At 43.8% G+C, this 24,707-nt stretch overlaps 1 protein-coding gene across 3 annotated transcripts; it reads left to right on the top strand.

The window, feature by feature from the left end:
- The first annotated feature begins 784 nt into the window (after positions 1 to 784).
- On the top strand, positions 785 to 23,884 carry MTFMT (mitochondrial methionyl-tRNA formyltransferase). Of its 3 annotated transcripts, XM_044283168.1 has the most exons (9): positions 785 to 1,333; positions 7,473 to 7,682; positions 7,756 to 7,878; positions 20,458 to 20,560; positions 20,655 to 20,730; positions 20,876 to 20,967; positions 22,261 to 22,342; positions 22,489 to 22,556; positions 23,452 to 23,875. In XM_044283168.1, the coding sequence occupies exons 1-9, from the start codon at positions 876 to 878 to the stop codon at positions 23,644 to 23,646; spliced, it is 1,407 nt and encodes a 468-aa protein (XP_044139103.1). In that variant the 5' UTR covers positions 785 to 875; the 3' UTR covers positions 23,647 to 23,875. The 3 variants fall into 3 exon arrangements, with proteins under 3 accessions (XP_044139103.1, XP_044139104.1, XP_044139105.1); XM_044283170.1 differs by lacking the exon at positions 785 to 1,333 and having other exon boundaries at positions 7,548 to 7,686; positions 23,452 to 23,882; XM_044283169.1 differs by lacking the exons at positions 7,473 to 7,682; positions 7,756 to 7,878 and having other exon boundaries at positions 23,452 to 23,884.
- The last annotated feature ends 823 nt before the right edge of the window (positions 23,885 to 24,707 follow it).

Here is a 24,707-nt window from a genome sequence, read left to right as displayed (position 1 = left end):
AGAATTTGAAATTCTCAATGCACATGATGCAGATTTTTTCCATGCGGATTTTAAAATCCGCAGCATGTCAATTTATTTTATTTTTCCTGACCGGATTTTCTTCATTCAAATCCGCACCAATTAATGTGGATTGACCGCACAGATTTGCCTGCTTACACCTGCGGATTTCAGTGCGGATTCTCCACACATGAATACTGAACGTGTGCATGTACCCTTATAGAGCGTCCTCGTATCCTTTTCTGTATGGCACTGCCATCTGCTGGTGACAGCTAATATTACAGTGCAAACTGTACACATACTGTAGTTCCACAGACCAGCATCCTCCAGCTGTTGTGGAACTACAATTCCCAGCATGCACACTTGATTGGCTGCTCTTGGAACTTCCAGACAAGTGTAGTTTCAAAACAGCCAACACGTGGAGCTGGTGTTTTACAGGAAGAAGAAAAAAAGCCACACAAAAAATCCCACAAAAAACTAACAAACAGAAAAAGTGCTGGAAAAAACGCCACCACCCAGCTATATGTGACTCCAGCCTCTTGAGCCACAGCCACTGCATACACAAGCGATAATAATACATGCAGGTAATGTCTCATGATTTTCGCCAGTACATGGAAATGGCTGATGACAGGAAACACATGATTACAGTGACGGGGACAAGATACTTGTTCAATGAGCGGAGATATTGAAAGGGATGACTAATAACGGTAGGTCCTAATGGACTGCATTATCCCTAGGAACCTTCCTGTCGCTATAGTTCCTGCCGAACATGTTTGACACGCGCACCACACGTCCAAGATGGCTGCGCCCATGCGATGCTGCGGCCCGGGAGGTTATAGGCACTGTTGAATGTGAATTTACGGTCACTGTACGGAATTATGGGCCTATATACCCCGCCGTGGAGAGCGCTGTCCCGGCTGGAACATGTCTGCCCCTCCAGGATTCGCATGTGGGGAGCACATCCAGGGGATGGACGTGTGGCATGCGGAGGGGACACCCCGCCTGTGACAGTGGCGGACAATACTCTGCTTCTCGGGGATAGACATAGAGCAGTGCGGGCGGCGTCTTGGAGAACGTCCGGTGTCTGGAGATGTAACCGGGAGATGTTATCAGCCGGTTACCAGAGCCGACCATGGAGCTCCTGCACACAGGGCGCCGCTAGAGGCCATGGCCGGGACCGGAAGTGCCCTGGCTGCGGGCACGTGCGGCTGTATAGCTGCGGCCACCGACTGTCAGTCAGTGACGGGTGTAGTCGGACACGCCCTCCATGGAAGGTCATGTTCTTTGGCACGGATGAGTTTGCTCTGGAATGTCTGAAGAGCCTGAACAAGCAGAGGTGAGGGCAGCTACACAGGAGTGCACCATGGGGCTCACACCAATGTGCTGTCTTCAGCTGGGGGTCCAGAGAGAACCTGCATCTGCCATAGCAGCTGATGCTGTCAGTGTGTCCACTATTACAAGGCCCTGCTGATATATGGAAAGGGGTTGTTCTTGGTGTGACATTCCCCTTAAAGGGGTAGTCTGGAAACGCGTTGTCCCTTAGCCACTGGATAGTGGATAGCTTTTATATCATTGAGGTCTGACACTGAGACCCCCACGATCATGAGAACAAGGTCCTGAACACTGCCACTCTATGGGACTCTCCACATCTCAAAAACCATGGTCAGTAGTGACTGTGGCATCTGAGGGGTTAGATAGAAGGAGATCCGTAGAACAAAATTGCGATTGTCTACAATTGGTTGGTATGACAGCCTTTTGAAGGCTCTCGGACCTGTCATAGTGAGCTGCATGTTAACCTCCTAAGGCCGCATGCACACGTCCGTGGTGTGTTTTGCGGTCCGCGGATCCGCAAAACACGGATGGCGTCCGTGCACGTTCCGCAATTTGCACTGAGTGCTGTCCTCATCTTTTGCGGCCCCATTAAAGTGAATGGGTCCGCATCTGAGCCGCCAAAACTGCAGCTCGGATGCGGACCCGAACTACGGTCGTGTGTATGAGGCCTAAGGCTACTTTCACACTAGCGTTAATATTTTCCGGTATTGCGATCCATCATAGGGTCTTAATACCGGAAAAAAGACGCTTCCGTTTTGTCCCCATTCATTGTCAATGCGGACAAAATGTAACTGATCAGAACGGAGTGCACCAAAATGCGTTCCATTCCATTCTCATATCGGAGAGCAACCGCAGCATGCTTTCCGTCCTGGAATGCGGAGCAAGACGGATCTGGCATGACCCCCAATGCAAGTCAATGGAGACGGATCCGTTTTCTCTGACACAATCGAAAACGCATCCATCCCTCATTGGATTTCAATGGAGTTCATGACGGATCCGTCTTGGCAATGTTAACCCCTTAAGGACACAGCCATTTTTCACCTTAGGGACCAGGTCATTTTTTTTCAAATCTGACCAGTGTCCTTTTATGTGTAAATAACTTTAAAACGCTTTTACTTATCCAGGCCGTTCTGAGATTGTTTTTTCATCACATATTGTACTTCATGACACTGGTAAAATGGAGTAAAAAAAAAACATTTTTATTTTAAAAAAAAATACAAAATTTACCAAAAATTTTGAAAAATTAGCAAATTTCTATTTCTCTACTTTTATAATAGATAGATAGTAATACCTCCAAAAATAGTTATTACTTTACATTCCCCATATGTCTACTTCATGTTTGGATCATTTTGGGAATGACATTTTATTTTTTGGGGATGTTACAAGGCTTAGAAGTTTAGAGAGAGTTTTTCAGAAAATTTCTAAAACCCATTTTTTCAGGACCAGTTCAGGTCTGAAATCACTTTGTGAGGCTTACATAATAGAAACCACACCAAAAATGACCCCATTTAAGAAACTACACCCCTCAAGGTATTCAAAACTGATTTTACAAACTTTGTTAACCCTTTAGCTGTTCCACAAGAATTAATGGAAAATAGAGATACAATTTCAAAATGTCACTTTTTTGACAGAGTTTCCATTTGAATCCATTTTTTCCAGTTACAAAGCAAGAGTTTACAGCCAAACTCAATATTTATGGCCCTGATTCTGTAGTTTACAGAAACGCCCCATATGTGGTCGTATAATGTGGTACAGGCACACGGCAGGGTGCAGAAGGAAAGGAATGCCATACGGCTTTTTGAGGGCAGATTTTGCTGGACTGGTTTTTTGACACCACGTCCCATTTGAAGCCCCCCTGATGTAGAAACTCCAAAAAAGTGACCCCAGTTTGGAAACTACAGGATAGGGTGGCAGTTTTGTTGGTACTATTTTAGGGTACATATGATTTTTGGTTGCTCTATATTACACTTTTTGTGAGGCAAGGTAACAAGAAATAGCTGTTTTGGCACAGTTTTTATTTTTTATTATTTATAACATTCATCCGACAGGTTAGATCATGTGGTATTTTTATAAAGCAGGTTGTCACGGACGCGACAATACCAAATATGACAATATTTGTTTCAGTTTTACATAACAAAGCATTTTTTTAAAGTGATTCTTTAGTGTCTCCACATTCTGAAAGCCATAGTTTTATTTATTTTTTGGGCGACTGTCTTGTGTAGGGGTTCATTTTTTTTCTTGATGAGATGACGGTTTGGCACGGTTTGATCGCTTGCTATTACACTTTTTGTGATGTAAGGTGACAAAAAATGGCTTTTTTTATGCCGTTTTTATTATTTTTTTACAGTGTTCACCTGAGGGGTTAGGTCATGTGATATTTTTATAGAGCAGGTTCTTACGGATGCGGCGATACCGAATATGATACCTTTTTTATTTATTTACTTAAGGCCTCATGCACACGGCCGTGTTCCACGGCTGAGAGCGGTCCGTGGTAACACGGCCTGGATTCCTGTTGAGAGCAGGAGCGCACGGCGTCATTGGTTGCTATGACGCCGTGCGCTTCATGCCGCCGCTGCACTACAGTAATACACTCGTATAGTGAGGTGACGGTTAGATTGGTACTATTTTGGGTGTCATACGCCTTTTTAATCACTTGGTGTTGCACTTTTTGTGATGTAGGGTGACAAAAATAGCATTTTTTTTTTACACCGTTTTTTTATATTTTTGTTTATGGTATTTATTAGGGGTGCACCGAAATGAAAATTCTGGTCCGAAACCGAAAATTCAGGATACCCCTTGACCGAAACCGAAACTGCCTTTTTGCCCAAATACTTTTAAAACACTTTTTTTTAAAATGATTTTATTAATAATTCTTTTTCATGAATTTAATAAATCATATTACCCACCCACCCCATAACAGTGCCATCCACAGACCACCACCCACCCCATAACAGTGCCATCCACAGACCCCCACCCACCCCATAACAGTGCCATCCACAGACCACCACCCACCCCATAACAGTGCCATCCACAGACCCCCACCCACCCCATAACAGTGCCATCCACAGACCCCCCCCATTGCCGCTCCAGTACAGACTAGTTATAAAATGTGTACAATTAATAGAAAATAGCGAGGAGGGACTGGGAGGAGGAGCTGGGGGCCGGTGCGTTCACTGTGCTCCGGCCCCCAGCTCCAGTAGTTATAAAATGTGTACAATTAATAAGGATTCTATTCATGAGGCCCCCTCTGCAGTAGAACATTCAATATAGCCACATCCTACTCACAGGACTGTTATCTTAATGCTGGCCGGCCGGGCAGACGAGCGGCAGCGTCACGACTGACGTCACATGCCTGCGCCGCCTCCTTCATTGAGAAAGTAGGCCGGGCACATGACGTCAGTCGTGACGCTGCCGCTCGTCTGCCCAGCCGGCCAGCATTAAGATGACAGCCCTGTGAGTAGGATGTGGCTATATTGAATGTTCTACTGCAGAGGGGGCCTCATGAATAGAATCCTTATTAATTGTACACATTTTATAACTACTGGAGCTGGGGGCCGGAGCACAGTGAACGCACCGGCCCCCAGCTCCTCCTCCCAGTCCCTCCCCGCTATTTTCTGCCGCTATGTATCAATATCGGCCGAAATGGATTAGGTGCATTTTCGGCCGATATTTTCGGCCGCCGGAATTTCGGTGCACCCCTAGTATTTATCGGACAGGGTGGATCATGTTATATTTTTATAGAGCCGGTCATTACGGGCGCGGCAATACCTAATGTTTTTTAATTTATTTTTTCTGTTTATTATAAAATAAGGGGAAAGGGGCGTTTTTTTTTTTTTTTTCTTTTTTTACTTTATTAATTTTATTAAAAGCATACTTTTTTTTTTACTTTTTTTTTTACTTTTTTTTTTTTCTTCTTTACTTTATTTCAGATGTTCACTTTTGGGGGTCTGATCCCCTCTGCAATGCATTACAATACATCTGTATTGTAATGCATTGCCTGTTAGTGTATTACTCTGTGTAATACACTAACAGGTTGCCTAGGAGACCCAGCCTCAGGCTGATCTGCTCGGCTCCCGTCGAAGGCAGTTTCCGATGCCGTGCAAGTCATAGGGCAGCCTCTACACGGCATCGGGCTGCCTTCTGAGACATTGAGTCCCCTCCACAGCAGCGCGGGGACTCGATGGGCTCCCTCAAACACAAACCCCTTCTATGCTGCTACCGCGGCATAGAAGGAGTTAATCCCCAGAGATTGCCGATACGGGAGGGGGGGTCACAGGACCCCCCTCGGCATTGACCCAGGGTTCCTGCTGATTGATTTCAGCAGGCACCCAGTTCTGATCACCGCCCGCCGCGCGGCGGTGATCGGAAATACACAGGGCGTACAGGTACGCCCTGTGTCCTTAAGATGTTAAAGATAATACTACCGGATCCGTGGATGGTTGTATTATCAGTAACCAAAGTGTTTTTGTGGAACCCTGCCGGATCCAGTAAAACGCTGGTGTGAAAGTGGCCAATCGCATTAAAATGGAAAAAACCCTCCCAAAAAAGTCACTTTTTTATTGTAGATTTTTAATGCGTGTCTGCAGTAAATCTTGTTGGTGCACAACTCGGGGGACACAGTTAACTTTTTAACCCTTTAGTGACATCATTAATTTTAGCCCTAAGGACCAATAATATTTTCACCCTTTGTGTTCTAGCAGTTATAACTTTTTAATTTTTTCTTCTAAATTTTTATTTTGCGGGATTAGTTGTAGTTTTTTTAGGAACCATTTTGGGGTCTATATAGTGTATTAAATAATGTTTATTATTTTATTTTTAGAGGAAAGATAAAAAAAAAACAGCAATTTTTACATTATTTTGTGGAATTTATATCCGGTGTTTGCTGTTGGGTAAAAAAAACATAATTTGATTATGTGGGTCCGTACACTGATTATATTACCACATTTCTATATATTTTACAATTTTTTTCCTTTCCTCCTGCAGCCTGTTAGCTGCTTCCTCATTCTCCTCCAAAACAGTTAGGTGGTTAAAGGGGTTTTCTGGGATTTTAATAATGATGACCTGTCCTGAGCCTAGGTAATCCATATCAGATCGGCGGGGGTCAGACACCCGGCACCACCTGCTGATCAGCTGTTTGAAGGGAAGGCAGCCTTGTCTTCATTGTTTACCTGCTCGACATTGCAGTGTTGAGCAGGTGTAATCACGAGCCGTCCCATTCACTTCTGTGGGACAGCTCCTTCCTGTTCAAATGTATAGGAATGAGCTGTTCCAGAGAAGTGAATGGGACGGCTTGTGATTGCACCTGCTCAACGCTGCGATGTCGACGGTAGGGCGCCCGGCCTTCTCTTCAAACAGATGAGTGGCGGGGGTGCCGACCCCCACTGATCAGACACTGATGACGTATCCAGAGGATAGGTTATCAGTATAAGGCCTCATGCACACGAACGATACGGATTGTGTCAGGATCTGTTCATGAAAAACTGATGGTTTTGCCCGCAAGTTCAGTCAGTCTTGTCTGCGATTGGGTTCAGTGTTTGTTTTTTCCAATCACTTTTTTAAGTGGTTTTCACGTGTGTGAAGAAAAAAAAAGGAAGAATTACCAACTACATCTTCTAGCAGCCATCAGTGAAAAATGCATTGCATCTGGATGCACAATATAGAAATGATGCGTGAACATTGCCCGTGCACACAGACCATTGAAATGAATGGCTCAGGTTTCAGTCTGGATGCTATGCATTTGCTTCACGCATCGCACCCAGATGGAAAACTCGCTCTTGTGAGAGAGGCCTTAAAAGAACAGTGAAGCAATAAAAAGAAAATGTTAAAAGTGTAAAGCACCGCCTCTTCACCATTTAACACATAAATAAATAATAAAAAATAAACATAATTGGTATTGTCCATCTGACAGACCCCAAAATGGCAGAGATGGGGGGAACGAAACATTGAGCATATCAGTGGGAGATGAGCTGCAGCCAGAGGGGTCTGCAGATCCTTGTCTTCCTCTCCCCAGTGAAATAAACATGAAAACTGGTCTGATCGCTTTAGACGGACTGATTTTCGACCGTTCTCTCGTGTATGGCCAGTTTTCATACATTGATGTCACTAATCTCCATCTTTCTGTTATGTTTGTATGGGCAAAGCAGAAAGGCACAAGAGGAAGTAGTTGGAAAACTAGAGGTGGTTTCACTGCCCACCTTATTGCCAAAAGGTCTTCCAGTGGCGAACTATGCTTCAGACGAGGGGATCCCACTCCATGAATGGCCTGACATTGGCCCCTGTGACCAGTTTGATGTTGGAGTGGTGGCATCGTTTGGGCGACTCCTCAGTGAAGACCTCATTTTAAAGTTTCCATAGTAGGTAAATTACAGTGATGCACAAAATGGATGAATCTGTTTGGACATTTCTGACTCGACTTGATCATTTCAGCGGGATCTTGAATGTACACCCCAGCCTCCTCCCCAGATGGCGAGGGCCAGCTCCTCTAATCCATACAGTACTGAGCGGAGATCAGAAGACTGGAGTCACCATCATGCAGATCAGACCAAAGAGGTACAGATGTGTGTACATGTACAGTGGATATAAAAGGTCTACACACCCCTGTTTAAATGTCAGGTTTCTGTGCTGTAATTTTTTTTTGACAAAGATAAATAATTTCAGAACTTTTTCCACCTTTTAATGTGACCTATAAACTGTACCACTCAATTAAAAAACAAACTGAAATATTTTAGGTGGAGGGAAGAAAACCAAAAATAACTGGGGATATAGCTCTGTTCAGAATTAAGCAATCACATTCAAAATCATGTTACATGTCAGCATACACCTGCCATCATTTAAAGTGCCTCTGATTGAACCCAAATAAAGTTCATCTGCTCTAGTTGGTCTTTCCTGAAATTTTCTTAGTCATGGTCCACAGAGAGCTTCCAAAGCATCAGAAGGATCTCATTGTTAAGTCAGTCGACATTAAAGGAGCTGCAAGAATATCTGGCAAGTACTGGCTGTGTGGCACATGTGACAACCATCTCCCGTATTCTTCATATGTCTGGGCTATGGGGTAGAGTGGCAAGACGAAAGCCTTTTCTTATGAAGAAAAACATCCAAGCCAGGCTACATTTAGCAAAAACACATCTGAAGTCTCCCAGAAGCATGTGGGAAAAGGTGTTAGATGAAACCAAGGTTGGACTTTTTGGCCAGAATTCCAAAAGATATGTTTGGCGCAAAAACAACACTGCACATCACCAAAAGAACACCATACCCACAGTGAAGCATGGTGGTGGCAGCATCATGCCAAGGGGCTGTTTTTCTTTATCTGGAACTGGGGCCTTAGTTAAGCTAGAGGGAATTATGAACAGTTCCAAATACCAGTCAATATTGGCACAAAACCTTCAGGCTTCTGCTAGAAAGCTGAACATGAAGAGGAACTTCATCTTTCAGCATGACAGCGACCCAAAGCATACATCCAAATCAACAAAGGAATGGCTTCACCAGAAGAAGATTAAAGGTTTGGAATGGCCCAGCCAGAGCCCAGACCTGAATCTGATTGAAAATCTGTGGGGTGATCTGAAGAGGACTGTGCACAGGAGATGCCCTCACAATCTGACAGATTTGGAGTGTTTTTGCAAAGAAGAGTGGGCAAATCTTGTCAAGTCAAAATGTGCCATGCTGATAGACTCATACCCAAAAAGACTGACTGCTGTAATAAAATCAAAAGGTGCTTCAACAAAGTATTAGTTTAAGGGTGTGTACACTTATGCAACCATATTATATTTTTTTTCTTTTTTTTTTTTTTCTTCCCTCTACCTAAAAGATTTCAGTTTGTTTTTTAATGGAGTGGTACAGTTTATAGGTCACATTAAAGGTGGAAAAAGTTCTGAAATAATTTATCTTTGTCTCATTTTTTTTACATCACAGAAACCTGACATTTTAACATTTTTATATCCACTATAAAGGTGGAATGCAGAATGAAATAAAACAATGTCTTTGTCTAGTTCTGAGGGTTTTACCCAAGGAGATCAGAAGTTGCTTCGAGACAGATAATATGTGAGCTAAAGCAGAACCAAGAAAATGATGACTAATGATTGGGGGCCATGCTTTGCTATATGTCTGCTCCTGCTTTGTATAAGAATGCTTATTGCTAAGAGGCTTAAAGGGGTTGCAATATTGTTAGATTATTCACTGTATTTCTGTACCTGCTGCTGTTGTCGTCTTCATTGACTTGTTTTTTATGTGTTTCTTGTACTGGCTGCTGCTGCAAATGGGGCCCATGGATTGGTTTTGCAGCTGTGTCCCCTTGATACGACATCACTCAAAATGGCTCCATAGGTTCCCCTGTCCTGCTGGTATTGCGTCCATTGAGCGCAGCCGAGAGGCCACCACTACCGGCTTTGTCAGTGCGCATGTTCGCTTCTGTAGCCAGCTGCGTTCCAAGGCCAGGATACTGGAAGCAGGAAACTATTCTACTGCGCAGACGCTGATCGCATGTTGTGGAGTCTGCAAAGTAGAAGACAGAATTAAAAACCTTAAAAAAAAATAATTGGGGGAGTTGAAGTGACAAAAAATTGCAAATTTTTTTCAATTAAAGGATATGGACACCTTTGTAAATTAAAATAAAAAAATGACCCGAATTAATTTATTTTGTGGAGAAAATAATTTTTCCAATTGGTTCCATTTATCTATCTTACAAACCGGATTCCAAAAAAGTTGGGACACTAAACAAATTGTGAATAAAAACTGAATGCAATGATGTGGAGATGGCAAATGTCAATATTTTATTTGTAATAGAACGTAGATGACAGATCAAACGTTTAATCTGAGTAAATGTATAATTTTAAAGGAAAAATACGTTGATTCAAAGTTTCACGGTGTCAACAAATCCCCAAAAAGTTGGGACAAGTAGCAATAATAGGCTGGAAAAAGTATATTTGAGCATAACGAAGAGCTGGAAGACCAATTAACACTAATTAGGTCAATTGGCAACATGATTGGGTATAAAAAGAGCTTCTCAGAGCGGCAGTGTCTCTCAGAAGCCAAGATGGGTAGAGGATCACCAATTCCCACAATGTTGCGCAGAAAGATAGTGGAGCAATATCAGAAAGGTGTTACCCAGCGAAAAATTGCAAAGACTTTGCATCTATCATCATCAACTGTGCATAACATCATCCGAAGATTCAGAGAATCTGGAACAATCTCTGTGCGTAAGGGTCAAGGACGTAAAACCATACTGGATGCCCGTGATCTCCGGGCCCTTAAACGACACTGCACCACAAACAGGAATGCTACTGTAAAGGAAATCACAGAATGGGCTCAGGAATACTTCCAGAAACCATTGTCAGTGAACACAATCCACCGTGCCATCCGCCGTTGCCAGCTGAAACTCTACAGTGCAAAGAAGAAGCCATTTCTAAGCAAGATCCACAAGCTCAGGCGTTTTCACTGGGCCAGGGATCATTTAAAATGGAGTGTGGCAAAATGGAAGACTGTTCTGTGGTCAGACGAGTCACGATTCAAAGTTCTTTTTGGAAATCTGGGACGCCATGTCATCCGGACCAAAGAGGACAAGGACAACCCAGGTTGTTATCAACGCTCAGTACAGAAGCCTGCATCTCTGATGGTATGGGGTTGCATGAGTGCGTGTGGCATGGGCAGCTTGCATGTCTGGAAAGGCACCATCAATGCAGAAAAATAGATTCAGGTTCTAGAACAACATATGCTCCCATCCAGACGTCATCTCTTTCAGGGAAGACCCTGCATTTTTCAACAAGATAATGCCAGACCACATTCTGCATCAATCACAACATCATGGCTGCGTAGGAGAAGGATCCGGGTACTGAAATGGCCAGTCTGCAGTCCAGATCTTTCACCTATAGAGAACATTTGGCGCATCATAAAGAGGAAGGTGCAACAAAGAAGGCCCAAGACGATTGAACAGTTAGAGGCCTGTATTAGACAAGAGTGGGAGAGCATTTCTATTTCTAAACTTGAGAAACTGGTCTCCTCGGTCCCCAGACGTCTGAGTGTTGTAAGAAGAAGGGGAGATGCCACACAGTGGTGAAAATGGCCTTGTCCCAACTTTTTGGGGATTTGTTGACACCATGAAATTCTGATTCAACATATTTTTCCCTTAAAATGGTACATTTTATCAGTTTAAACTTTTGTTCCGTGATTTATGTTCTATTCTGAATAAAATATTAGAAGTTGGCACCTCCACATCATTGCATTCAGTATTTATTCACGATTTGTATAGTGTCCCAACTTTTTTGGAATCCGGTTTGTATTTTGTTTTTTGTTCTACAGCCTGCTGTGCTTCCTATGCACAGCAGGCTGCGCTCAGTGAGTTTACAGAGAATCCTTCATCTGACAGATTTTCTGTAACTCCTCCTGTGTGTCTCCCTCCTCCTCTTCCCTTCCCCCTAGTCAAGCGCTGTATCAGAAGCTGCCAGTTTCGGCACACGTGAAGCCCCGCCCCTCACGGACATCTCTCTCACCTGGAGCAGCTCCAAACTACATTGTGGTTACAGGACCTGTGATGATGTTAGTCATGTGATCAGCCATGTGTGTGGGAGGAGTTAGGGGAACACTGCCTCTGTGTAGGACTGTACTGGTGGAGAATGCAGAGGTACTTTATGTATGGAAGCTGTGTATAAAGCAGGGCTATATCAGTGTAACCAATCTATTGTACAGTTGTCTGTGTGTAATGGACATGTAGCAGAGCTGTGTGGTGTGTGCAACGTGTATATAGTAAACTATCTGTGGAATGGGCATGTGGTAGAGCTGTGTGTGTAATATGTATATAGTAGTTTCAGGTGGCAGCGTCAGGTGGGCGCCGTGTGTGGCAGCGTCAGGTGGGCGCCGTATGTGGCAGCGTCAGGTGGGCGCCGTGTGTGGCAGCGTCAGGTGGGCGCCGTGTGTGGCAGCGTCAGGTGGGCGCCGTGTGTGGCAGTGTCTGGTGGGCGCCGTGTGTGGCAGCATTGGTCTTATCTTGTATGATGTTGGATAAATCTTAAATTGTCTACATTTTTTTCTGCATAAGAGACTAGTTTTAGGTTTCCTAGGTTTCCCTGCAAAAATATCAGCCTCATAACGTTATATAGGCTTATGCATTATATATGTGAATTACCGCAGAATTTGTACTTCCCCCTCGGCTAAAATTACTCCTCAAAATTGTTAGAGTATTTTTACTCTTCTGGAAAAAATGTAGTGCGACCTCTGCTGTCTGCTGTAACATAATCAAGGTTTGCAGGGCGGAAGCGGGGCAGAGTGTTAGCTGTAACATACAGCTGACACTCTGCTTGAAACAGCCGACATCGGTGCTGGCACCAATGTTGGCTGTTTAATACCTTTCATGCCGCGGTCCTTAGGGACCACTGCATGGAGGGGATAACCATTGGGCCGCTGCTTTGCTGTGGCAGTGGCCTGATGCTTAAAGGGTAAACTGAGGGAGGGAGCTCCCCCATCTGGCTGCTGCACTGCTGTGGCAGTGTCCCTATGGTTACCATGGCAACAACCGGACGCCTTCACAGGCATCCGGATTGCAATGGTATAGCTGAGCTATACAGTGTACTGCAGTGTATTGTAGAGGCATCAGACCCACTGGATCTTCAATAACCAAGTGGCTCTGAGTCTAAAAAGTGTAAAAATAAAATGAAATGAAAAAGTAAAAAAAAAATCTAACTTCTTCCTATGTATGCACATATAATTGGTTAAAAATGTAAAAAAAACACTAAACATGTTTGTTATCACCGCGTCCGTAAAGACCTGATCTATAAAAGGATCACATACTTTTACCGCACGGTGAACACCATAAAAAAAAAAGAAAAACTTTGATGGAATTGCCCACCACACTTCTCACAAGATGGTATAAAAAGTGATCAAAAGAGTCATATGTACCCCAAAATAGTACCAAAAAAACGGTCATCTCATCCCGCAAAAATTGAGCCCCTACCTAAGACAATCACCCAACAAATAATGATATGGCTTTCAGAAAATGGAGACACTAAAACATGATTTTTTTGTTTCAAAAATGCTTATTGTGTAAAACCTAAATATATTTGAAAAAACTGACATATTAGGCATCGCCGTGTCCGTAACAACCTGATCTATAAAAATATCACATGCGCTAACCCGTCTGGAGGACGCCATACATTTTTTTTTTTTTTTTTATCACCTTACACCACAAAAAGTGTAATACCAAGCGATTAAAGATTCATATGTGCCCCAAAATGGTACCAATCAAACCATCATCTCTTCCAGCAAAAAAATGAGACCCTAACTAAGACATTCGCCCCAAAAATAAAAAAAAATATGGCTTTCAGAATATGGAAACACCCAAAAATGATTTTTTTTGTTTCAAATTTTTTTTTTTGTGTAAATCCAAAATAAAATAAAAAAAATGACGTATTAGGTATCGCCGCGCCGTTACGACCTGCTCTATAAAAATATCACATTATCTACTCTGTCAGGTAAACATTGTAAAAAACAAAAAATAAAAACTGTGCCAGAACAGCCATTTTTTGGTTACCTTGCCTCACAAAAAGAGTAAAATATATATACACACACACACACACACACACACACACTGCACAACTACCTCTAGCAAAAGAAAGATTTATATACTGCAGGAATAACTCGTTTTAAATATTTTTATATATATATCAGGCCAAATATCACTATGGAGGTGCAGGCCAAAGGATCCGGCAACAAATCCAAGACAATATGAGAATAAAAAAAAAAATGGCTACCACTGACCATAACGCTGGGTTCAGACCTGAGCGTTTTACAGCGCGTTCCTACGCGCTGTAAAACGCACAACAGGCAAGAACCAATGATTCCCTATGGGAATGGTTCTCACCTGGGCGTTTTACAGTGCGTACGATCGCGCTGTAAAACGCCCGACGCTCAAACAAGTGCTTGAGCTTTTTTTTGGGCGTTTGTCGCGCGTTCCCGCACATAGAAATTCGGGAACGCGCGACAATGTGTGAACGCCAGTCTCTGTATGCGCGATTGTAAACGCCCGTACAATCGCGCATACAGAGCGCTCGTTTCAGAACGCTCAGGTCTGAACCCAGCGTAACTAAGGGTCCATTCACACGTCCGCATCCGTTCCGAAATTTTGCGGAAGTGGTGCGGACCCATTAATTTTCAACAGGGCTGCAAAAGATGCGGATAGCACCACTATGTGCTGTCCGCATCCGCACTTCCGTTCTGCGGCCCCACAAAAAAAAAAAGCATTGCCTATTCTTGTCCGCCACGGTGTTCGTGTTTTGCGAATCTGCAATTTGCAGACTGCAAAACAGTTGCTGACGTGTGAATGGACCCTTATTGTCGATGGTAGGGGAATTCATAACGGAATTCTTAGGTAACCTAAACCTTGTACGCCAAACTTGAAAACACAAGTTCACTCAACATTAGTCACAACGATTTATCTCATAGCTTGAAAAGAGACTCTGTGAATTAGCTGAAAACATTGTGACCACAGGAGTAAATAAAGTGTTTGAAAGTGCGGACATTTTTATAGATAGATAGATAGATAGATATATATATATATATATATATATATATATATATAATGTTATCAAACTGGTGTAAAGTAGAACTAGCTTAGTTTCCCATAGCAACTAATCAGATTCCACCTTTAGTTTTTCACAGCTTCATTGGGAACTGAAAGGAGGAATCTGATTGGTTGCTATGGGCAACTAAGCCAGTTCTACTTTACACCAGTTTTGATAAATCTCCCCCACTGTGTACTTCTATGTGTACATAGCATTGTGTGTCGTTACACTGTACTAATCTGTGTGGGATAAGTCACCGCTCACTGTGCGGACTGCACACAATACTGTATTCAGAAGAGAGCGCATGTAGTGAGAGCTGTCAGTAATGAGATCTATATCCTGCTTATAACACCATGGTTCTGACTGTAGATCGCTGCAGACATTACCAGCAGAAATATCTATTGTCTACAAATAATGGACTTTCTATAGATGGAAAAGTGAGAAATAGATCTGCTGATTACAAGCTGTAGCGTACTGTAAGACTCACTATGTTGTGGATTAGACTGAGATCTTACTACCAAGTTACATGATAGTTCCAGCAGCCTATAGGTAAGTGGCTGCTAGCTGTGCTATGTAACAGGATGTGGGGGCGGGGCAGCAGAGCTTGTGCTGGAGCATGTGAAAGCCACAGGAACGCCCACAGAGCCTCACAGGAGATGACTGAGCAAAGCTCATAGAAGAGCATTTCTGAGGGCATGTGAAGCAAAGCTGATACCAGTAAACAAGTGCAATTTTATTATGTGCTGCATTATGGTAAAATATGGGGATATTGATTTTTTTTGTGCACAAAGGTGTCCATAGCCTTTAACCGCCTCCGGACCGCCTAACGCAGATGTGCGGTCCGGAGGCGGCAGCCCTGCGCACAGTGACGCATATACGCGTTATCTCGCGAGGGCCGAGATTTCCTGTGAACGCGCGCACACAGGCACAGAAGGTAAGCGAGTGGATCTCCAGCCTGCCAGCGGCGATCGCTTGCTGGCAGGCTGGAGATGTGATTTTTTTTTTTAACCCCTAACAGGTATATTAAACGCTGTTTTGATAACGGCATCTAATATACCTGCTACCTGGTCCTCTGGTGGTCCCTTTTGTTTGGATCGACCACCAGAGGACACAGGTAGCTCAGTAAAGTCGCACCAAACACCACTACACTACACTACACCCCCCCCCTGTCACTTATTAACCCTTTATGAACCACTGATCACCCATGATCACCCCATATAAACTCCCTGATCACCCCCCTGTCATTGATCACCCCCCTGTAAGGCTCCATTCAGACGTCCGTATGATTTTTACGGATCCATGGATACATGGATCGGATCCGCAAAACACATGCGGACGTCTGAATGGAGCCTTACAGGGGGGTGATCAATGACAGGGGGGTGATCACCCATATACACTCCCTGATCACCCCCTGTCATTGATCACCCCCCTGTAAGGCTCCATTCAGACGTCCGCATGTGTTTTGCGGATCCGATCCATGGATCCGTAAAAATCATACGGACGTCTGAATGGAGCCTTACAGGGGGGTGATCAATGACAGGCGGGTGATCACCCATATACACTCCCTGATCACCCCCCTGTCATTGATCACCCCCGTCATTGATCACCCCCCTGTAAGGCTCCATTCAGACGTCCGCATGTGTTTTGCGGATCCGATCCATGTATCCATGGATCCGTAAAAATCATAGGGACGTCTGAATGGAGCCTTACCAGGGGGGTGATCAATGACAGGGGGGTGATCACCCATATACACTCCCTGATCACCCCCTGTCATTGATCACCCCCCTGTAAGGCTCCATTCAGACGTCCGCATGTGTTTTGCGGATCCGATCCATGTATCCATAGATCCGTAAAAATCATACGGACGTCTGAATGGAGCCTTACCAGGGGGGTGATCAATGACAGGGGGGTGATCAATGACAGGGGGGTGATCAGGGAGTCTATATGGGTGATCACCCCCCCTGTAAGGCTCCATTCAGACATTTTTTTGGCCCAAGTTAGCGGAAATATATATATTTTTTTTGTTTGTTTTTTCTTACTAAGTCTCATATTCCACTAACTTGTGTCAAAAAATAAAATCTCACATGAACGCACCGTACCCCTCACGGAATCCAAATGCGTAAATTTTTTCAGTATAAATACCCCACATGTGACCCCATTTCGGAAAGAAGACACCCCAAGGTATTCCGTGAGGGGCATATTGAGTCCATGAAAGATTGAAATTTTTGTCCTAAGTTAGCGGAAAGTGAGACTTTGTGAGAAAAAAAAAAACCAAAAAACAATTTCCGCTAACTTATGCAAAAAAAATTAAAATTCTAGGAACTCGCCATGCCCCTCATTGAATACCTTGGGGTGTCTTCTTTCCAAAGTGGGGTCACATGTGGGGTATTTATACTGCCCTGGCTTTTTAGGGGCCCGAAAGTGTGAGAAGAAGTCTGGGATCCAAATGTCTAAAAATGCCCTCCTAAAAGGAATTTGGGCACCTTTGCGCATCTAGGCTGCAAAAAAGTGTCACACATCTGGTATCGCCGTACTCAGGAGAAGTTGGGCAATGTGTTTTAGGGTGTCATTTTACATATACCCATGCTGGGTGAGAAAAATATCTTGGTCAAATGCCAACTTTGTATAAAAAAATGGGAAAAGTTGTCTTGCCAAGATATTTCTCTCACCCAGCATGGGTATATGTAAAATGACACCCCAAAACACATTCCCCAACTTCTCCTGAGTACGGCGATACCACATGTGTGACACTTTTTTGCAGCCAAGGTGGGCAAAGGGGCACATATTCCAAAGTGCACCTTTCGGATTTCGCAGGCCATTTTTTACACATTTTGATTGCAAGGTACTTCTCACACATTTGGACCCCTAAATTGCCAGGGCAGTATAACTACGCCACAAGTGACCCCATTTTGGAAAGAAGACACCCCAAGGTATTCCGTGAGGGGCATGGCGAGTTCCTAGAATTTTTTATTTTTTGTCATCTCCTGTAGGTGAGATGATTCAGGGACAGGACTCATCTCAGGTTAATTTGCATATGTATCAAATCGTTTTTTTTACACAATAAAAGCACACAGAGCTATGGGGACTGGGTATTGCAGATGTGCTAGCGGCCATTTAGCAACCCATGTCCTCAGCTCTATACACGAAATCCCGGTGACAGGTTCCCTTTAAGTCATTTGCCATATGGGATCAATATTCTATTTTAATAGTACGGGTGTTTTCGCATGCATGCCCATGAGTATTTTTATTTTCATTTTGGGGAAAGGTGGGGTGTTATATTTATATTTAACTTTTTTTATTATTATTTTTTTACTTTTTTTTAAGTCGCCTTGGGTGACTAACTGGCAATCATTAGATTGCCCATTGATGGCTATATAGCCATCATTAAGCATTTCAGTGCTGCCACCTGTTTGCCTATATTGATATTTTTCACTAATAGTTACTGAAGCTTGATTTGAGGCTTCGGTCAATTAGTACAGCGTAACAGGTTCCCCCATCTCTACCGGGAAATGCTGTTCCGGCTCTTGTTTCCAAACCACTTTTGATAACATTTGACCACGGCATCTGAGCGGTGCAATGTATGCAATCAGCCTTATGGTTGATTGCATACATGTGCCGCGGATCTCTGCTGTATGAAGCAGCAGAAACCCGGCGGCTATGACGCCTGCTGCATACACGAGGGGGCGACTTCTGCCGTACATATACAGCGGAGGTCATGAAGAGGATAATGGCAGAGAAGGTTTGGACTCTGCAGGTACTGATTTAGCAGAGCAATGGTGACTTGTATGCACTAGATCTATCATTGACCGTACTATGTAACTTTATGTGGTCTTCACTTCACGGCTGAGTTGCTGTAGTTTCGAAACTCTTCTTCCCTGCTAGATCCTCCCTCCATCACCTGTGAGAGGAAATCTCATGAACTGACTTGCAGGCATCCTATTACAGTACCACATTAAAATTCAGTGAGCTCTTTAGGATGCCTCACGTGGCGGATTTTGTTGCAGAAAACGTTTCTGCCACTGAAAATAGTTTCTGTTTGAGTGGAGTTGTTTTGACGAGAAGCATATGGATTTCTGCAAGCACCATTCAGGTGAATGGATCTGTTATCGTAGAAAATCTTCTGCGTCAAAATGTGCCGCTTGTGAAGGCACCCCCAGAGCTATTCTTTCCCATGGCTAGGGGCAGGATTTTATACACCTGTGGCAAAGGGGCTGAATAAAACACCCAAATTCACTGTGTCATAATATATTTCTCCATATAGCGGAAGTCAATGGGTCCCCACCACAATGCAGAGGGGTCTGCAAAATGGACACAGCCATGTGAATGAGCCCTTATATGAGTGAAAAAAAGCCAGAACCATGATTAATACATTTTTGGCATACAGCGTCTCCTGACTATACCATAAATGTCTGTTTTCAAAATACCATCCTCCCATGTGACATAGGGTGTGGGGAGACGCCAGTGGCTGCAGGGGCAACCACATGATGCCCGGAGAGCATCCATGCACAATACTCCCTGGCTGCTGTACAGTAAGGCCCCTTTCACACGGGCGAGTATTCCGCGCGAGTTGAACGCATTGCACCCGCACTGAATACCGACCCATTCATTTCTATGGGGCTGTTCACATGAGCGGTGATTTTCACGCATCACTTTTATGCGTTGCGTGAAAATCGCAGCATGCTCTATTTTGTGCGTTTTCCACGTAACGCAGGCCCCATAGAAATGAATGGGGTTGCGTGAAAATCGCAAGCATCCGCAAGCAAGTGCGGATGCGGTGCGATTTTCACGCACGGTTGCTAGGAGACGATCGGGATGGAGACCCGATCATTATTATTTTCCCTTATAACATGGTTATAAGGGAAAATAATAGCATTCTGAATATAGAATGCATAGTAAAATAGCGGTGGAGGGGATAAAAAAAATAAAATAATTAACTCCCCTTAGTCCACTTGATCGCGCTGCCCGGCATCTCGTCTGTCTCCTTTGCTGAACAGGACCTGTGGTGACGTCACTCCGGTCATCACATGTTCCATCACATGATCTTTTACCATGGTGATGGATCATGTGATGACCGGAGTGACGTCACCACAGGTCCTGTTCCTGCAATGAATGCTCGCCACAGGTCCTGTTCAGAAAAGGAGACAGAAGGAGATTCCCGGCTGCGCGATCAAGTGGACTAAGGTGAGTTAAATTTTTTTAGATATTTTTTTTTAACCCCTCCAGCGCTATTATACTATGCATTCTGTATTCAGAATGCTATTATTTTCCCTTATAACCATGTTATAAGGGAAAATAATACAATCTACAGAACACTGATCCCAATCCCAAACTTCTGTGAAGAAGTTTGGGTACCAAACATGCGCGATTTTTCTCACCGCGAGTGCAAAACGCATTACAATGTTTTGCACTCGCACTGAAAAATCGCGGGTGTTCCCGCAATGCACCCGCACATTTTCCCGCAACGCCCGTCTGAAAGAGGCCTAACTGTACCACCTACCATGCATCAGATGGGGTGGGAGAATGGAATTGAAGGGACACATTGAATTTAGGCTGTGGGTATTCTAATTCATTCATTTTCATTTAGGTTTGATGTGGGACCTATAGTGATGCAGAAAACCTTTCCCGTTCCTCCAAAATGTACTTCTAAGGAGCTGGAAGCTGTGCTGTCCAAGCAGGGGGCTGAAATGGTAAAGGGTAAATGATGTCTTGTGAGGAAGGAGGAGGATTTCTACAGGCCTGCCCAAACACTTGTGTGCCATTTTTATGGTTTTCTTCTCACAGCTTATGTCCGTTTTGAAAGACTTACCTGAACGGCTAAGAACTGCGACAGAGCAACCAAAAGAGGGAGCAACATTTGGTGAGTCCTTACTAATTTAAACCCCTTGGAGATGACATACTGCACAGATATGTGTAGTCTGATCATAGGAGTGTCTAATAACGATCCATACAGATCTGGTAAGGGACAAGTCTGGAAGATCTGATTACTCTCACTTTTTGTTTAGCACCCAAGATAACGGCTGCCATGAGCTGTGTCAAGTGGGCAGAACAAACTCCGGAACAGATCGTTCGACTAGAACGTGCCATTGGATTTGCGGTAAACAAGTTTTTGTCTGGGCAGAATTTTTTATTGTCATGCTCATGAGCACTAGGATGCTGCACACTACATTTTCTCTTGGTTTATTAATTTATTTTTTGCTTGTGAAAAACTGATACGTATTAATTTTTTACAGCTTTTTTTTGATGGGGTGTTTTATAGCCAAAGTATTATATATAATTTTTTTTAATTTTTTAGGGACATTTGGCCACAGTGGTTTTTGGGTTAACCCTTAGTGACCAGCAATTTTTTTTTGTTTCTTCATGTCCATATTTAAGTAGTCATCGACATGGCTCTGTTTTTTTTTTCTTATAACAGTGCATTTACTTTGGGTGCTGTTTAAGGGTTCCTATAAATTACTGTGGAATTATTATTATTTTTTTAACACACATTTTGAAAAAATGTTTTCTCATTTTTTTTTTAAAGTTTATACTGTCCAGGTTAGGGCATCAGTGCCTGCGTCTGAGTCTGTGATCAGAGCTTAACCATATAATTCAGTTCTCATTAAGGCCTCTTGCACACGACCGTATGTATTATGCAGATGACAGCCGTGTGCATTCCTTGTTTTGTGGAACGGAACAGCTGGCCCTTCATACAACAGTACTATCCTTGTCCGTAATGCGGACAAGAATAGGACAAGTTTTATCTTTTAGCAGAACGGAAATACGGAAACGGAATGCACACTGAGCACCTTCAGTTTTTTTTTTTTTTTGCTGACCCATTGAAATGAATGGTTCCGTGAACGGAATGAAAATACGTTTGTGTACAAGAGGCCTAAACACGAGTAAGGCTAATTTCACACTTGCGTTCGGGGCTCCGCTTGTGAGTTCTGTTTGAAGGCTCTCTCAAGCGGCCCCGAACGCATCCGTCCAGCCCTAATGCATTCTGAGTGGATGCGGATCCGCTCAGAATGCATCAGTCTGGCACCGTCTGTCCTCCGCTCCGCTCAGCAGGCGGACACCTGAACGCTGCTTGCAGCGTTCGGATGTCCGCCTGGCCGTGCGGAGGCAAACGTATCCGTCCAGACTTACAATGTAAGTCAATGGGGACGGATCCGTTTGAAGATGACACAATATGGCTCCATTTTCAAACAGATCCGTCCCCCATTGACTTTCAATGTAAAGTCAAAACGGATCCGTTTGCACTATCATGAGCGGATCATGCACTGTTCATGGTAATGTGAACGGATCTAAGCGTTTGCATTATAGGTGCGGATCAGTCTGTGCAGATACCAGACGGATCCGCACATAATCGCAGGTGTGAAAGTAGCCTAAAACCTCTGATTTCTTGCAGATGCCACTACAGGCCGTATGGATGGGTGCACCCATTAAACTCCTCAACTTTGTAGAAGTTCCAGATTCCCTAATCACATCAGGTCTGTCTCTGTTTTTCATGTAGTTTCATCTGTCATGCATAAAAATTTGACTTTGCATGCACTAATTCTTGGAGCGTGCCTGTAAAGAAAATGGCAATAATATTTTTGTTTCTGATATGTCCTCGCTTTCCTTCTTTTTTTTGTAGATTTTCCCAGATTCCCTGGCTCAATTAGTTATCTTTCTGCACCACAGATCATGGTGGTTCAGTGTAAGGTAGGCATCCTAAAAATATTTGGTTTGATTGGATATTGTACTACTATTACTTAGCTTTGAATTTGGACATGAGGTTAATGCCACTATTGATGCAGCAGCGCTGATCCTGTTGTGTGAACGCATTGCTTGTGCATCATTTGCGGTCCCTAATGGACGGGCAACGTCTGTTTGGTGGCCGGGACGGATCCAGACCCATTCAACTTGAATGGGTCCGTGATCTGTCCGCACTGTAAAAAAGTACTGCATGCACTATTTTGCAGTGCAGAGGCTCGGACAGAAAACCCATGGAAGCACTCCGTAGTGCTTCCGATCCGTGCCTCCGTTCCGCATCTCCCGGATTGTGGACCCATTGAAGTGAATGGGTCCGCGATCCATGATGCACACAGCGGTGCCCGTAAATTGCGGGCTGCAATACGGCCACGGCCGGGCAGTGTGCATGAGCTCTAAAACAAACACTCAGGGCACAACAGATACACTGAGATATACCTAGTGTATATGGCCAGTTATAGCTTGTGGGGTTATACAGTTAGGAGCTCTGTAAGGCTCCATTCACACGTCCGCAATTTCGTTCCGCAATTTGCGGAACAGAATTGCGGACCCATTAATTCCTATGGGGCAGCACGATGTGCTGCCCGGACACGGAATTGCGGGTCCGCACTTCCGTTCCGCAAAAAAATAGAACATGTCCTATTCTTGTCCGCGATTGCGGACAGGAACAGGCATATTCTATTAGTGTCGGCAAAATGCGGAACGCACATTGCCACTTTCTGTATTTTGCGGCTCCGTGGATCCGCAAAACACGTTGCGGACGTGTGAATGGAGCCTAAATGAGCAGTCATTTCCTGTATACATTGCTAGTCATGTATATTTCATTTTGGCTTTTTTGTGTTGGCAGGACGGTTGGGTGGGCATCAGGACTGTAAAACTCGGGAAGAAGATGTCTGCCAAGGATTTTTATAACGGTTACTTGCATCCTTGGTTTGTGAAAAAATCTGATATTCCACTGGAGGAGTGCCGCTTCCACACGCTTCATCTTCCACCAAAATCTAAGACCCCAAAGCAGAGATCTGTTAAGAACACAGGGTGCTAGCACAGCAACACAGATGAAGAGTGAAACTACCACATACAATAATTCATGTTTAACAGGCCAGAAATAGCTAAGTGTGCAATCTAATAACGTGACTGAATAACACGCAAAACAAAATCATTGTAATTATGTATAATAAAGACTGAAAAAATTGGACAAAAATAATAAATGTTTCTTTAATGTCATTTTTAGGCTTTAAAATATAAAAAATAAAAATATGGTCATATTATGAATAATATTTCTTTAAAGAGGATCTTTCACTAGTATACAAACTAAAAACTAACTATACCTGTGGGCAGAGCGGCACCCAGGGGTCCCCCTGCACTTACTAGTATGCCTGGGCGCCGCTCTGTTCGCCCGGTATAGGCTCCGGTGTCTCAGCTCCGTCTGTTGTACTGGACTGATTTTTTTTGTAGGAGGCGTGTCCCTTGCTGCAGCACTAGCCAGTCTATGAGCTGTGTGCTGCGATTGGCCAGCACTGCAGCAAGGGACACGCCTCCTACAAAAAAAATCAGTCCAGTACAACAGACGGAGCTGAGACACCGGAGCCTATACCGGGCGAACAGAGCGGCGCCCAGGCATACTAGTAAGTGCAGGGGAACCCCTGGGCGCCGCTCTGCCCACTGATATAGTTAGTTTTTAGTTTGTATACTAGTGAAAGGTCCTCTTTAATGTCATTTTTTTAGGCCATACTCTTTTACTCTCCCACAGCCCATCATTGTCCCGCAGAGCTTTTATTTTATTTGCTGAGGCACCTTACTAGTGACCACCAATGAGTGGCTGGAGTAGTCACATTCAAGTGTGGCAGCTTCAGCCATGGTAAGCACAGATTTCCGGAGAGTATGGACCAGTGGCTGGGAGTAATGTAGAGTATGGACCTTTTTTTTAAATTAATTTATCACATATAGAGCTATTTTTATTTTATTTTTTAAAGCCCAGAACGCTCCTTTAACCCTTCAGGACTGGATGATGTTCCAGTTTGGAGTTCTCATTTCTTATTTCCTGCCTTCTCAGAACCATAACCTTTTTTTATTTTTCCGCCCACGTCGCCATATAGGGATTGT

Source organism: Bufo gargarizans, chromosome 2 (genome assembly GCF_014858855.1).
Source record: "Bufo gargarizans isolate SCDJY-AF-19 chromosome 2, ASM1485885v1, whole genome shotgun sequence".
In the NCBI taxonomy this organism is placed as follows: Eukaryota; Metazoa; Chordata; class Amphibia; order Anura; family Bufonidae; genus Bufo; species Bufo gargarizans.
This window is presented reverse-complemented; position numbering and strand designations above follow the sequence as displayed.